This window comes from Mauremys mutica, chromosome 2 (assembly GCF_020497125.1).
Source record: "Mauremys mutica isolate MM-2020 ecotype Southern chromosome 2, ASM2049712v1, whole genome shotgun sequence".
In the NCBI taxonomy this organism is placed as follows: domain Eukaryota; kingdom Metazoa; phylum Chordata; order Testudines; family Geoemydidae; genus Mauremys; species Mauremys mutica.
In genome coordinates this window covers 121,115,860-121,131,251 of record NC_059073.1, presented here as the reverse complement: position 1 = coordinate 121,131,251, position 15,392 = coordinate 121,115,860, and the positions used below count along the sequence as shown (strand labels likewise).

The window sequence follows — 15,392 nt, the reverse complement described above, 5'->3', positions numbered from 1 at the left end:
AACAAAGTAAAATTGGCCTGCTAAACCCAGGGTTGAGAGTTCAATCCTTGAGGCAGCCATTTAGGGATCTGGGACAAAAATCTGTCTGGGGATTGGTCCTGCTCTGAGCAGGGGGTTGGACTAGATGACCTGCTAAGGTCCCTTCCAACCCTGATATTCTGTGAACGTGACAATAGCTTTTGCTGTATTAAGGGACCCAACTGGAATGCTTCCCAGGGTCTTCCAGGTTTGCTTCAACTATCCTTGCTGCCATTATAGTTGCTAATTATGGTAATGAGTTGTTTTATGTTTATGTATGTCTGTGTGCATGTGTGTTTAATTAAGAACACACACACACACACACAACATGGGAACTTGCCAAATTAATTTCACATAGGCAGCTGAACAGCCACTAAATGGATATTTCATCATTGTATCTAACAGAAAGGAAAATAATGTTCAACAATAAAAAAATGGGTCTGTTCTCACCTGCATAATGTAACTCCCCTTGAATGGAACAGAAGATACAAATATGTAACAAAGATAGCATAGATTGCTATATCTGCTCAAAAATCTATATTTTGCTGGTTTAGATTCTGCAATCAAAACAGTCTTCCTCGTTGGTGAGGTGTAAAGTGCACTAAATGAGTTTTCACTTTTTAAAACTAAGTACATCTTACAGTTTAACCTCATGCAAATCAAAGAGGGCAACTATAACTCTTAAAGAAAACTTGGAATATGAATAAGTGATTGGCCAATTACTATGAGAAAGCTGTTCACAAATGCAGTTTCCTATCCATATCTTTATTTGAAAATTATTTTAAAAGAAACCAATTTTTTCCTAGCAGAGCCATAATTTCATTTATGGCTTTTTAAGTAGTACAATAGTGGTTTAGTCCTTTTCAACATAAGTGTCTAATTAGTTTGATGGATTTTAAAAACCAGCATTTAGGTCTGAAACCTATGAAGTTAATTCCAGATAAATTTGATTTCAATTACTGTCAAAAGACTGATATTAATTCTGCTCTTACCTTGTGGAACTTGCTTGAAAGAACACCTGTAAAAGATCAACAGTTGTTTTGTGCTTACAGAAGTCCACTAGAAAAATTTTCTCCATACAGAATTTTGAATGGCTGGGATTCCTTACCTCCTGTGCCAGTCTCGTCTCCCAAGAGACAGTATTTATTTTCAGGAAGGTGGACATCATGTTCCAAATCACTGGTATGTATATTCTATAACAATATTTGAGTTTTAGTGAGTGCAAAAACACAGAAACTAAAAATATATGGTAACTATGACAATTTAGGTTTAATAACTTTATGAATTGGAGTGAGGAAATGGAGAATGGAAGAGCTGTGGGATAGAGAAATTATATGAAGTAAAGGTATATTGCCACTTGGCCTGCTGGGTGACCTTGGACAAGTCACTTCGCCTCTCTGTGCCTCAGTTTCCCCATCTATAAAATGGGATAATATTGACTGCTGAAATAAAGTACTGTGAGATCTACTGATGAAGAGTGATATGTAAGATCTAGGTATTATTATTAATTATTATTATGTGTGCCAGAATAAGAAATAAATTGAAAAGATAATATTGTGCATTCATACCATGCCTTTAATCTCAAAGTATCCCAAAGCAATTTACAAATCACAGGCCTGATCCTCTACGGCGCTTCATGTGGGCAGACCTTTTTTCCTTTGCAAAGTCATATTAATCTGACTGGGGCTCTAGATGGAAGAGTGGGTCTGTCTGTATAGGGTTCATTAGGGGATTGGGGCTTTAGGGTTGTGCATAAGTAACTGCATGCATGAGAATTACCACTGGCTTTTTTAGTAAGACTACTTGTGTGCATAACGTTATGTCCTTGTGTTTGTGGAACCCACTGTTTGGTAATGTGTGTGTCCTCCTCTGCACCTGATCCACAGAAGCGCTGAGTGTCTTACAACCCCAGCTGCAGACCCTGACCCTCGTTGTGACAGCCTGTAGCCACTCATGCTTTCCGTTTAGTAGGGGCATGTTTTAACCTTGAGTGGGGGCGGGGGTGTCAAAGCTGGTGGCTGTCACGTTTGCAGACTCGGGAGCCGGAGCAGCAGCAGCGAGGTTGCGAGGTGACGAAGGGGATCACAAGCAGTAACCGCCACTGAAAGCGAGCCTGCAAGTAGGAAACGGCGGGCACCACAGCCCGGACTCCCAGCTCTAAGGCACGTGGCGACGTCCCTGCGCCCGTGACCCATGTTTGGTGCCCAGTGGTTTAAGTTGTATTTACAAAGACAAACAACCAGCTGCTGCCCCTTCCCCCGCCCCCGCCCCGCCCAGGCCAAGCAGACGTGGGGGCGACGGCTCCGCTCTGCCCCTGCAGCAGCGAGGCGGGGATCCTGTACCTGGCGGGAGTCGGAGGAGAGGCTGGTGAGCGGGAGGCTGGTGCCATAGATGCCGCCTGTGAAGTCCCCTCTCTCCACAGCGCTGCAGCGCCGGCTCCTCCTGCCAAACCTGCGGGGAGAGAGCGCAGGGGCGTGAGGGGGGGGCAGCCGCCGGCCGGGCCTGGGGCGGGAGCGGCCCGCTCCCCCCTCGACCTACCCTCGGAAGCCCCCGGGTGTCTGTGTCGCGGCGGCTCCGGCCCCGCTCCCGGCCCGGTGCATCGGACCCTCTCGCCGCCAGCGCCGCCTCCGCTTCGGCCACCCCCGCGCTGCAGCGCCCCCGGCCCCGCCCCGCGTCACAGGGAATCACTATGGGAACGGGCCGGGGCCCAGCCGCTGCCCCGGCCCCACAGAGGCCTGTCACCCAATGGGGGGTGGGGCGCCCCATCTCCCTTCTGTCATCTCACCCCCTGGAGTATTTCCCTCCTCCACGCTCCCATCATCTTCATCCCCAGTGCGCCTTGTCTCACATGTGCATGTTTGCCTGGCCCCACCTCTCCAACACTGCCTCAGTTCCACCACAACCGGGCCTCCATCTCCTCTCCCCGGGATAGTGCAGGTCCCTTGTCTGGGGCCTCTCCACCTGCCCTTCTCCTGACTGCAGCATATAGAGAATGCAAGGCCTGGGTTTTTTTACTCATACAAAGGAGAGCAACTGTATATCTCCTTCTCAAATAACTCAACGAGGTCCTTATTTGTTTAAAGTCCAGTTTGTATATACGCTCCCAGAACTTGGTCTAGGTTTTCTTCTGATCCCTGTCCTGCTTATTAAGCACTAAGCTCTCCACTCCATTTCTTCACACAATCTCACCTCTTCTAGATGGAAAGTCATTGCTGTGGCTTTGACCAGCTAGAACAGCCTTTCCATATAACTCTGTTCTTCACCTATTTCTCTATTGCATCCCACTCCAGTACCAACTTAGTTGTTACTGCTTCCATCAGTAATGCCAGTGTGGTGCAGTTAGCTTCTGTCCAGCTACCTTTACTACATCTGGGGACTTAATAGCTATGCCAGAATCTCCCCATCTTATGTCTCACTATTATCAGCAGCTTCCTCCCTGAAGATTTCTCTACACTCATAATCTTCGGCACCAATATCCATCTCTCAACTACTCTCTTCAGCTTCCTCAGATTCTGCAGAGATCAGTACATCCTACAGAGAAGATGTATTCTGTTCTGTTATTCTGAGTCTTCCTCTTTAGCTATAGCAGAATTCCTTCTCCAGGGATTGCCTCCTCTTTTCTTGGGTCAGTTCATGAGGAAGAACCAGCGAAAGGGATGTCAAGGCAGTCTTCCTCTCATTGCAGAAGACACTGTTCTGGGAGATTACAAGTTCCATGGATTCCTCCACTTTGGCTTCATATGGCTTATCCTTATAGTAACTAGTCCTGGCCTTACTGGAACTCTCAACTTGATTAATCTGCTGCATATTCTTTGAGAGTCCCTTTGTCCAGGTATGAAAGTTACTGGCGACCCCTCACTAACTAGCAGGCAGCCATTAGGGGGAAGCAGAAGCCTCACGTACACAGTAACCTGAACTTTTGAACTGTCTTCTCTCCTCTGCCTTGAGGCAGAGGAAACTGGCTCCAAACCGGTTTTCACTGACCAGATAGCAGAAGTACGGGGTCTGGCAACCACCAATCAAGTGTTAACACGGCAAGGGTCTTTTTCTGAATGTGTATAAAGGATCTGTGAAATTTGTATGAGACAGAGTCTTTTGTACCAAGGTGCAAGGCTCTCCTTTCTTCTGCAGAATAAAGCAACCTTTCCTTATCCCTGTCTGGCTGTCATTGGCTCTCAGCTAGGCGGACCCGACATTTCGGTAACACAGGAAAAGTCATGTCCTACTGTGAAGCCTTCAAGATTAGTGCAACCATCTTGGCAGAGTGACCCTCATGATTTGGGAGAGGAAATCCAAAGTGAGAATGACGATCATATGTATCCTTCTATTCCTTTGACAATTTCTTCATCTTCGCTGGATGAAGTGGTTAATCTATCTACGATGGACCATTTAAAGACTTTTCAAGATCTCCTAAAGAGGATGGCTGACACCATAGAAATCTTTTGGAAGTTGTACAATAATAGTATGTGACAAAGTTCCTCCTCTACCTTGGTGGGTCCTGTACTTATTGGTGGATTTGCTCACCTCAGAGAGTTACCATGTGGGTCGGGGAGCAGCCCAAAGACCTTCCCCTCTGGTGGAACCCACAGTCCAGGTCAACTCCTCCTGTGTCTGATCAGGAGTTGGGAGGTTTGGAGGGAACCCAGGCCCACCCTCTACTCCAGGTTCCAGCCCAGGGCCCTGTGGACTGTAGCTGTCTAGAGTGCCTCCTGGAACAGCTGCTTTACAGCTAAAACTCCCTGGGCTACTTCCCCATGGCCTCCTCCCAACACCACCATTATCCTCACCACTGGACCTTTCTCCTGGTGTCTGATAATGCTTGTACTCCTCAGTCTTCCAGCAATATGCTTTCTCACTCTCAGCTCCTAGTACCTCTAGCTGCCAGCTCCTCGCATGCACATCACAAACTGAAGTGAGGTCCTTTTTAAACTCAGATGTCCCGATTAGCCAGCCTGTCCTAATTGATTCTAGCAGTTTCTTCTTAATTGGCTCCAGATGTCCTAATTAGCCTGCCTGCCTTAACTGGTTGCACGAAGTTCCTGCTTGTTCTGGAACTGCCCCTGTTACCTTACCCAGGGAAAAGGGATCTGCTTAATCTGGGACTAATATATATGTCTTCTAACACTCTCCTGTAGCCATCTGGCCTGACCCTGTCACAAGTAACATAAATAGTTTGATGCATTACACCGTGCAATTCAAGGTCAATTGGTAATGCCCATACACAAAGGTATTCTTGAACCAGTCAGGGATCTATGGCAGACCCAACCTCCATCTTAGCTATCTCCCAAACAAAAAGAGCATCTATACTGAGTCCTTCCAAAAGGTTTTGAGTATTTTTATACTCCTCATGTTCCAGCTCTTTCACAGTGGCTGCTGTTCATGAGGAAGCTAAGCAATACAATTAGCCAAAGTCAACACCAAGGGGTAAATATTTGAAAAAACCAGACCTATTCAGAAGGTCAATTCCTGCGCTAGCTTTCAGATTGCCAATTACCATGCTTTGCTAGTCAAATATGATTACCTCCAATGAGACAAGATCTCCTAGTTTATGGAAAAACTTTCAGAGGACTCAAGGGTAGAGCTAAATTCCATGTCCTTAGATCAGTTGATTGACAAGGTGGCTCTACTAGCAGCACTGGATGAATCTGACAAAGACACAAGAATAATGGCCATTGCTGTCACCTTGGAGAGGACATCATGGCTGCAAGTCATCAGACATTCCAAAAGGGGTCCAGTCTACAATTGAGGACCTTTTGAAGGTCATGAGTTTTTTAATTCAAAGACCAATGAGGGACTTTGCTAATTAAAAGATTCTAGAGTGACATTTTGATCCCTGGACCCGTACACTCCAGCCCAGAGGAGAAAGCATGTTAGGTCTCAGTCTTTTTCTAAAAGACAGAGATCACCTTTATCATAATTTTACCATGAGAGGTCCTCAGAACCCTCTAAGAAAAGACCTCATTATCAGAGGAAGAGCACTTTGACACATAACATCTGGTCTGAAGGCAGCAAGTTTGTGGCCACAGTCAACAGACCTGAACTAATTTAAAAGGATCTATAACCGTTCTTCCATTTGGCAAACACCTGTCTTTTGTTGTTGGCAAACATCTTTCTTTTTGGATGCATGGACTGGAATCACTATTGACTGCTGGGTCCTCAAAGTTATCCAGAAAGGCTACTCAGTTCAATTCTAGTCCTAACCCACTTCTCACCTCCCAACTTTCTCCATTCTCAGGGATACCTCTCGTGACAGTCTGCGACAGCAAGACTCTCCTCTACATCTGAGTGCAACAGAGAGGGTTTTGGGGCAGAGGATTTTATTCCCATTACTTCCTTATTCTGAAGAAGAAAGGAGAGTAGCATCCCATACTGGACCTCAGGTGACTCAAAAAGTTCATCCATAGTCTTCAGTTCAGGATGGTCACCCTAGCCTCTACAATCTCCTCCCTAGATCTACTGGATTGGTTCACGACTCTCACCTTGCAAGACGCATACTTCCCAATCTCCTTCTCTCCACCCCACAGGAAGTACACGTAATGGTGAAGGAAATTCATTACCAGTTCCGAGTGCTACCATTTGGTTTTTCTGTGGCACAAAGGATGTTCATCAACTAGTGGTTGTAGTAATGCATCTGTGAAGACAAGGTCTTCACATCTATCCTTATCTCAATGACTTCTTGATTCAAGGGAAATGGTCACAGCAGGTCACCAAGACTCTGTAGGTGGTTCTCCATCTAGTCTCCTTGGTAGGCCTCCGGATTAGTCAAGTCTGCTCCCACTCCTATTCTGTCAATAGAGTTCATAGGAACACTTCTCAGCTCAAGAGCAGCACCTTCCTCACAACAGATTCTGCACCATAGGGCATCTCATATTAGCTCTTTACACTCAAAAAACCCCATCAGTCTCAGTTTATTGGGTCATATATTCTTTTGCATTTATGCAATACCGCATGCCAGACTTCATCTTTGTCCTCTTCAGGGTTGGGTAACATAGATCCATCAGCGAAGCACACACATCATGAATGTACAAGTCCTTCCCCCTGGGGTTGTATCATTTCTGCTGTGTGGAAGAATCTGAAAAATGTCTGCCAAGGTGTGATGTTCACATCACCATCCCCTATAAAGACTCTTGTAACAGATGCCTCTAGACAAGGCTTGTGAGCACACCAGGACTATCTTCAGACAGACACAGGGATGATGGTTCCCAACATAATCTCAGCTACATATAAATGTGCTAGAACTCAGGGTCATTAATTTGGCTTGAGAAGCATTTTTACTTCTCATCAAGGGACCACCATCCAAATCCTGATAGACAATATTGCAGTGATGCAGTATGTAAACAGATAAAGAGGAATAAAATCATCACCTCTGTGTCAAGAGATTATTTATCTATGGGTGTAGTGAGTTCAGCATTGTCAGTTGATAGCCCTGTGCTTGATGGGGTTCAGGATAGTTTAGTAGGTCAAGTCAGCCGGAAGTGCTCTTCCATTCATAAACGAACACTGAAAGGGTCAGTCCCCACAGTTACGAAAAATTTATGGGACATTTCCACCACAGACCTTTTTTGCAACCAACTCAAACAAGTGTTACATTATTTTGCTCCCAATGAGGAATGCGCCCAGGCTTCCTTTGGATGCATTTCTGATTTGGTGGAACACAAATCTAATATAAATTTCCCCTCTGATTCCATTAGTTCCCAGAGTCCTCAGAAAAATAAGCCAGAGCAAGGCCAAATTAATTCTGACAGCACAATCATGGGTGCACTAGTTTTGGTACTTGGAGCCAATGCATCTAGAAGTTTGTCCATCGTCATACTCCCAGTTCTTCCAGAAAACATTTTGCAGAACCTATTCTACATCCTGACCCATCTACATCATTTCTACATCTGATAGTATGGGATAGCTGGCTAAGTTTGGTAGACATATGTTGTTGTTCTACAATGCAGGACATTCCAATTCATAGCAGGAAAGTTTTGTTGAGGTTTACATATAAAGCCAACTGGAAACATTTTTCATTATGGGCTGCTTAACATCCTCTTCAATCCTGGAAGACTTCCATTCCTATCACTGTGGATCATTCGTTATCCCTGAAACTCTCAGGTCTTTCAGTCAGCTCCACTAAAGTTCATTTTGCAGCAATGTCACCCTCCCATTCAGGGTCTCTCAGTATTTTCACAGCTGACTGGGCCTAAATTTCTAAAGGGGCTGGTTCATGTGTTTCCACCAGTTAAGGAAATTCCCCCTCCCTATGACTTAAATATAGCACTTCTATCTTTGATTGAACACCTATTTGAGCGTATGTCATCATGTATTTTATACTACCTTTTCTATTAAAACAGCATTCTTTGTGGCTTTTACATCTGCTTGGTGGGTGAACAAGATTCAGGCATTAATGGCAGGACTTCTTTTCACAAGACAGAGCTACTCTTTGACCTCACCAAAAACTTTTACTCAAAGTCATTTCAGACTTTCACTTGAACTAGTACATACATACATACACGTACCAGTATTTTCACCTAGGTCCTCACTCATCTCCTGCAGAAGCAAAACTCCATACATGGTGCATTGTATTCCTATTATCCTATTATCTCTTTCCTATTATCTCCATAGGATAAAATCTTTCTGCAAGTCACCCAGTCTGTAACTTTTGGAGATGGTCTAGAAGGCAGGCTATTTTGCCTCTGAGATTCTCAAAGTGACTGTCAGACTTTATCATGATCTCACATGAATAAATTAGCTTCTCCTTCTCAGATCAAAGCACACTCCTAGAGCTCAGGCAGCCTCCTTAGCTTATTTGAGGAGCATCTCTAGATCTGAAATCGATAGGGCAGCTATTTGGAGCTTGATAAATACCTTTACCAATCATTATTCCCTAGTGGTAGACTGTACACCTGACATTCAATTTGGCAGTGTAATCCTACAGTCCTTATTTAAATAGGACTCCTGGCACTCACCTCGTTAGGGAGGCAACCGCTAGACCAGGAGTCTCAAACTTTCAAGGTTATTTTCTGCAGCACCCTCCCCCAGCGTTTACCTAGAGCGGCTCCGTCCCGACACGCACCAGGGGCAGGGCAGGCTCCCTGCCTGCCTGCCTGCCCTGCCCCCGCACCGCTCCGGGAAGTGAACAGAACCTGGGGAAGGAAGGGCGCAGGGGTGTGTGTTGATGTTTCTTCAGACACCGCCCCCAGCAGCTCCCATTAGCCGCGGTTCCCCATTCCCGGCCAATGGGAGATGCTGGGGGCGGTGCCTGAAGCAACAGCAACACACACACCCGTGCCCCTGCTCCCCCAGGTTCCAGCCTCTTCCCGGAGTGGCGCAGGGGAAGACAGGCACGGAGCCTGCCCTGCCCCCGGTGCGCGCCGGGCCAGATCCTGCCCCCCGAACCCCTACTGCAGTCAAACCCCCTGTCCTGAGCCCCTTGCTGCACCCTGACCCCCCACACACTCCTCCTGCACCCCAACCCACTGCCCTGAGCCCCCTGCCGAACCCTGCACCCTGACCCCGTGCCGAGCCCCCTGCTGCACCCTGCACCCCAACCCCCTTCCCTGAGCCTCCTGCCACACCCTGCACCCGACCCTCTGCCCTGAACCCCCTGCTGCACCCCTCCTGCACCCCAATCCCCTGCCCTGACCCCCTGCCACACCCCTCATCCCTCCTGCGCCCCACACCTCAACTCCCTGCCCTGAGCCCCCTGCTGCACCCCAACCCCCTGCTGCACCTCTCACCCCTCCTGCACCCCACACTCCAACCCACTGCCCTGAGCCCCTTCCGTACCCCTCCTGAACTCCGATCCCCTGCCCTGACCCCCTGCCACACCCCTCATCCCTCCTGCACCCCACACCCCAACTCCCTGCCCTGAGCCCCTTGCCACACCCCATGCCCCTCCTGCAGAGAGGGGGCGGAGTTGGGGGGATTTCAGGTAAGGGGTTGGAGTGGGGGCAGGTAAGGGGTGGGAAGAGGCAGGGGAGGGGCCTCATGGAAGGGGTGGAGTGGGGGGGCGGCGGGGGGGGGGCGCATGTCAGTAATGCGGCCCTCGGGCCAATGTACTAGTCCTCATGTGGCCGTCGTGGTCATTTGAGACCCCTGTGCTAGACAATCACCTAGAGTTGGATCCATATGAACAAATACTCGAAGAAAGAACAGTTACTGTAATGTAAGTAACAGTGGTTCTTCAAGATATTTTGTCCACACAGATCCCATGAGCCATCCTTCTTCCACACTAATGACAAAGTCCTTTCGCTTTGGAATTCTCTTCTGTATTGGCATTTGGGGCTGCTGTGCTCTTTATGCCCTTGAGTGGAGGGTGCAAGGATATGTAGAGTGCATGCCTGGCCCCAACAGACACTACTGGCCAAAAAAAATCCAATCTTGGGCAGCGGGAGCATATTCATACCTAGAATGGGATCCACATGGAGAAATCATCTAGAACAACAACAGGTCCTGTAAGGTAAGTAACAGGTCTCTTAATTGACTAAAGTGTAGGTCTATCTAGGCATTTACACCAAATCTAACTTCACATTTCATTTCAAACATATTTCTTCCTTTGCCTATGTCTCTTCTCTTTGCCACAGATGCTACTTTTAATTTTAATTCTATTACTGTATTCTATAGTCTGCACAAAGTGTTTTGGGATACAATGTGTGTAGATGGCACTTGTAAAAAAAGCAAGTGGTTGGAGTTGCAAGCAGTTTCAGAGTTAAACCATTTGTAGCAGTTGTGCTTATTCTTTTACATAGTAAGGAAATTGGGATTCTCCTATACTGTAATAATATTTATTGCTGGAAACGATGATAGAGAAGGTTGGGAATATATTTCCCTTTTGCTAACTGCCAGTTTTTTTACTTCGTTATTAAAAAAAAAAGTTTGTTTTGTGATGCAACATGCTTACTCCCACCCCTCTCTTTTTTTTGATGAGTGATAAATGAAGTGGGTGTGAGTGCTTAGCTGAGACTAAACATGTTTCTGCACAAAATAAATCCACTGCCCCCCACAGCTAAATCTTCAGAACCTCTTGCAGTAGTGTACTTCTCTCATCTGAGTCCACTGTTCCTTCTATTGGTTAATTTCAATACTATGCAATTTGTTCTTGCTCCAAGAGAATTATGTAAATAGAATTAGTCCCAATGACAAGTACTGGAAGACAATACTTGTTACCTTTCTCCATGTCTACTTGTTTCCATTTACTATTTGTCTGCATTCTTCTACTCAACTAGATTTATATCTGTAGTGTTGCTCCCTACAAATTTCCTTGACTTTTCATATTAATGTCATATCTGAAATGCTATTAAAATCTCTACTAAGTTCCTTGTAAATGCATTCCCTGTTCTTCAGATACTTACTAATATCAATCTCTACTTTTTTTAGTCAATAATATTTTATGCTTTATTTTAAAGCTCACACAGTTTCAGTTAAATTGAAACTACTGCTCATTGGCACTAAAACACTGTCTAGAATCCTCTTCCTCTTAGTGAAATCTATCAACTCTATTGTCCTGGAATAAAATGTTGTCCTCCAGGCAGCGTGATCAAGTATTCTTGAGATCATCTTTTCTCTTTGCACATTGTTGAATCTCTTTGTGGCTGAGACCCAACTGCTTTATAATAAGAAGCAGGATAAATGGAAGGTTCAGTGCTGAGAGAGAATACAACAGTTGCCTTTAGTATAAAAAATAGTATCTGCCCTAATGGCATGATTAGAGGAGCGTGACTAGAAGAGCAGAGAAAATTTGACAAGGACTATGCACATGGGATCATTTAAGTTAATGATATAGCTTAAGTTTAAATACATGGAATATTGCCATCAAATCACAGAAACAAAATATGTAGAAGTTCAGAGTTTATTGCTATCTGTTGGGGAGGGGGGAATAAATGTTCCCTTAAAACACCACTTTCACATCCTAAAAATATCAATAATAAACCAAGTTAAGACCCTGAAAGTATAATAAAATTGATGAATGATAACATAAAAGCTGAGTCTGAACATTTGTTTCCTGACAGCATAGCAAATCCTAAATCATGATTACAATTGAATAATCTCACACTGTGCTGCTGTATACTTTTTATAAGAACAAGTTTATCAGAACTCTGTTCTTCAGAACTTTACTCTGTCAGTCACCAAGACATTATGACCCAATCAAAAGGTCTAAGGAGGACTTACAGCTTAGGGTTTGAATTAATATGTGCATTGCAGCAATGTTACACTAGACTGATAGTACACACTGTTCAAACTGAATTTACACTAAATAGGTAAATGAACACCTGAAGAATATATTATGGTCCACATTATTTTTAAATTGTGGACAAGCCATTTTGGCTGGGCTATATGTTTAACATGCACACATCTGAAAATTATTGTTTTCATAGGTTGTAATAGCCATATTTTGAGTTTTAAAGAGCTAGGTGTGTTCTCATGCTTACTAAACACTTTTTTTTTTATGGTCAGTGAGTGGACCCAAAATGAAAAGTGAAAAGGCTCCATTATCCCACGACTACTCCTTAAACCAATAAATGTTCCCCAGCTCTTAGCTCCACTCCACAGTTACTTTGTGAGATAAACAGCCCTAAATATAAAACAAATCAATCTTTATGTTTCACACTTGATCAGGATCTTCAGAATCGGAAGAACTGACAATGACCACATCAGAGCGGCCAGGTCTACACTACAAACTTGTATTGGTAAAAGTACATTGTTCAGGGGGTATGAAAAATCCACACCCCTGAATGACAGTTATACCGACCTAACCCCACCGGTGTAGACAGCACTATGTCAACAGGAAGGCTTCACCTATCAACATAGCTACCACCTCTCGTGGAAGTGGATTAATTATGCTGATGGGAGAAGCTCTCCTATCAGCGTAGTAACATCTTCACTGAAACTGTGCCACTGCAGGGTTTTAAGTGTAGTCCTGCCCAGAGGCTGTCATATAAAAGCTGGCATGGTAGAACTGGTCCAATACATATGCAAGAAAAAAACCCCAGTTTCTTTCTCACAAGATTTATTAGGTTGTAATAACCAGGAATTATCTTTTGAAGATCTGGGCATAAATCGTTGCATGTTTGGCCAAATTTTTTCCTTCAGTTATTAATGAAGCAGTCACTAACACTGACCAGTCTAATTAAGGTTTCATAATCATTTCCGTTATAACCTTGTTTTCATGTACTTTTAATAGCCAAAATTTCTCTCTTTGGGGGTTAATTTTTCCAAATTTCTCCTCTGCTTAAAAATTATTTCTCCTGAAAAGCTGAGGAAAAATTGTGCCAGTCATTTCTGAGTTAAGAGAATGAAAAACTAATTTGTTTCTGCTGTTAACAAGTTGCTCTTATGCTTTTCCACAAGGAGATAAAATAAAATAACTATGTTGAGAGATTTTGTATCTTCTGCAAATTTTGCCACATCACTGTTCACTCCCCTTTTCCAGATCATTCATGAAGATGTTGAACAGCACAGGTCCCAGTATGGATCACTGTGGGACCCCACTATTTACCTATCCCCATCGTGAAAAGTGAGCATTTATTCCTACCGTTTGTTTCCAATCTTTTAAGCAGTTACTGATTCATGAAGGGATGTTTCCTCTGATCCCATGACTGCTTACATTGCTTAAGAGCCATTGGTGAGGGACCTTGTCAAAGGCTTTCTGAAAGTCCAAGTATACTATATGGACTGGATCACCCTTGTCCACATGCTTATTGACCCCATCTAAGAACTCTAATAGGTTGGAGAAGCCTGATTTCCTTTTACAAAAGCTGTGTTGACTCTTCCCCAACATACCATGTTTTATTTGTGTCTGATATTTCTGTCCTTTACTATAGTTCAGTTAATTGGCTTCGTACTGAAGATAGGCTTACAGGCCTGTAATTTCCAGGATCACCTCTAGAGCCTTTTTCTTAAAATCAGTGTTACATTAGCTACCCTTCAGTCATCTGGTACAGAGGCTGGTTTAAGTGATAGGTTACATAGCACAGCTAGTAGTTCTGCAATTTCATATTTGAGTTCCTTCAGAATTCTTGGGTGAATACTATCTGATCCCAGTGACTTATTACTGTTTAATGTGTCAGTTTGTTCCATACTTCCTCTATTGGCACCTTTGTTTGGGACAGTTCCTGCGATTTGTCACCTAAAAAGAATGGCTCAGATGTAGAGATTTCTCCCACATCCTCTGCAGTGAAAACCGTTGTAAGGAATTCATTTTGCTTCTCTGCAATGGCATTGCCTTCCTAGTGTGCTCTCTTAGCACCTCAATCGTCCAGTGGCTCCAATGACTGTTTGGCAGGCTTCCTGCTTCTAATGTAAATAATTTTTTGTTGCTAGTTTGTGTGTCTTTAGCAAGTTACTCTTCAGATTCTTTTTTGGCTCACCTTCTATTTTTACACTTGATTTCCCAGAGTTAATACCTTTTTCTATTTTCTTAATTGGGATTTGACTTCCAATTTTTTAAATATGCCTTTTTGCCTCTAATTGCCTCTTTTACTCTGCCATTTAGCCATGGTGGCATTTTTTTGGTCCTCTTACTTTTTTTTTTTTTTATAATTTATTTGGAGTTTGTGTAGTTTGAGCCTCTATTATGGTGTTTTTTAATAGTCTCCATACAGAGTGTAGGCATTTCACTCTTGTGACTTTTCCTTTTAATTTCCACTTACTAGCTTCCTCATTTTTGCATAGCTTCCCTTTTTGAAGTTAAATGCTACTATGGGTGGGTACCTTTGGCATTTCCCCCCGGCAAGAACGTTAAATGTAATTACATTATGGTTACTGTTACTAAGTGGTTCAGCTATATTCACCTCTTGGACCAGAACCTGTGCTCCATTTTGGACTAAATCAAGAACTGCCTCTCCCCTTATGGGTTGCAGGATGAGCTGCTCCTAAAGGCATTCATTTCTGTCTAGAAATTTTTGAGGTGATGTATACCTAGTCTATATAAGGATAGCCAAAATCCCCCATTAATATGAGGATGTCAAAATCCCCCATTATCACTTATTTTCTGCCTTTGTAGCCTCTCTTATCCCCCAGAGCATTTCACAATCACCCTCGCCATCCTGGTCAGGTGGTATATTCCTACTACTATACTTTTTTTTTTATATATATACTCATCAGCTCCTTCCCCTCCTCCTCCCAGCACCTCCCGTCTGCCGGCAGCCCCGACGATCAGCGCCTTCCCGCCTCCCAGTGCCTCCCACCCATCATGATCAGCTGTTCCATAGTGTGCAGGAAGTGCTAGTGAGAAAAGGGGAGGAGCAGGGGCAGGAAGAGGTGGGGCAGAGCCTTGGAAGAAGGGGTGGAGTGGGGGCAGAGCCAGGGGGAGTACCCCCCGGCACATTACAAAGTCGGGCCTCTGCTAAGGGATTTCTGCACCTGAACTGTGTACCGCTGCTTACCTGTCA

The 15,392-nt window shown here is 44.4% G+C and overlaps 1 protein-coding gene and 1 long non-coding RNA gene across 6 annotated transcripts in view; one reads left to right on the top strand and one right to left on the bottom strand.

The window, feature by feature from the left end:
* The window catches only part of FAM217A (family with sequence similarity 217 member A), a 31,945-nt gene extending 28,398 nt beyond the window's left edge, over window positions 1-3,547 (bottom strand). The window contains exons 1-4 of one of the 5 annotated variants that reach the window (XM_045005687.1): window positions 2,867-2,927; window positions 2,361-2,469; window positions 1,127-1,211; window positions 1,011-1,036 (exon numbers count right to left, since the gene is read on the bottom strand). In XM_045005687.1, coding sequence (XP_044861622.1) covers window positions 1,011-1,036; window positions 1,127-1,211; window positions 2,361-2,469; window positions 2,867-2,874 — 228 coding nt within the window. In that variant the 5' untranslated portion in view covers window positions 2,875-2,927. Of the gene's footprint in view, window positions 1-1,010; window positions 1,037-1,126; window positions 1,212-2,360; window positions 2,470-2,556; window positions 2,678-2,866; window positions 2,932-3,434 lie in introns of those variants that run through there. The other 4 variants (XM_045005684.1, XM_045005686.1, XM_045005689.1 and 1 more) reach the window with 4 other exon arrangements.
* Window positions 2,307-13,486, top strand: LOC123364011. The gene is made up of 3 exons (XR_006576970.1): window positions 2,307-2,385; window positions 10,209-10,462; window positions 13,433-13,486. It is a non-coding gene; the product is annotated as an uncharacterized LOC123364011 (long non-coding RNA).
* Window positions 13,487-15,392: the final 1,906 nt, after the last annotated feature.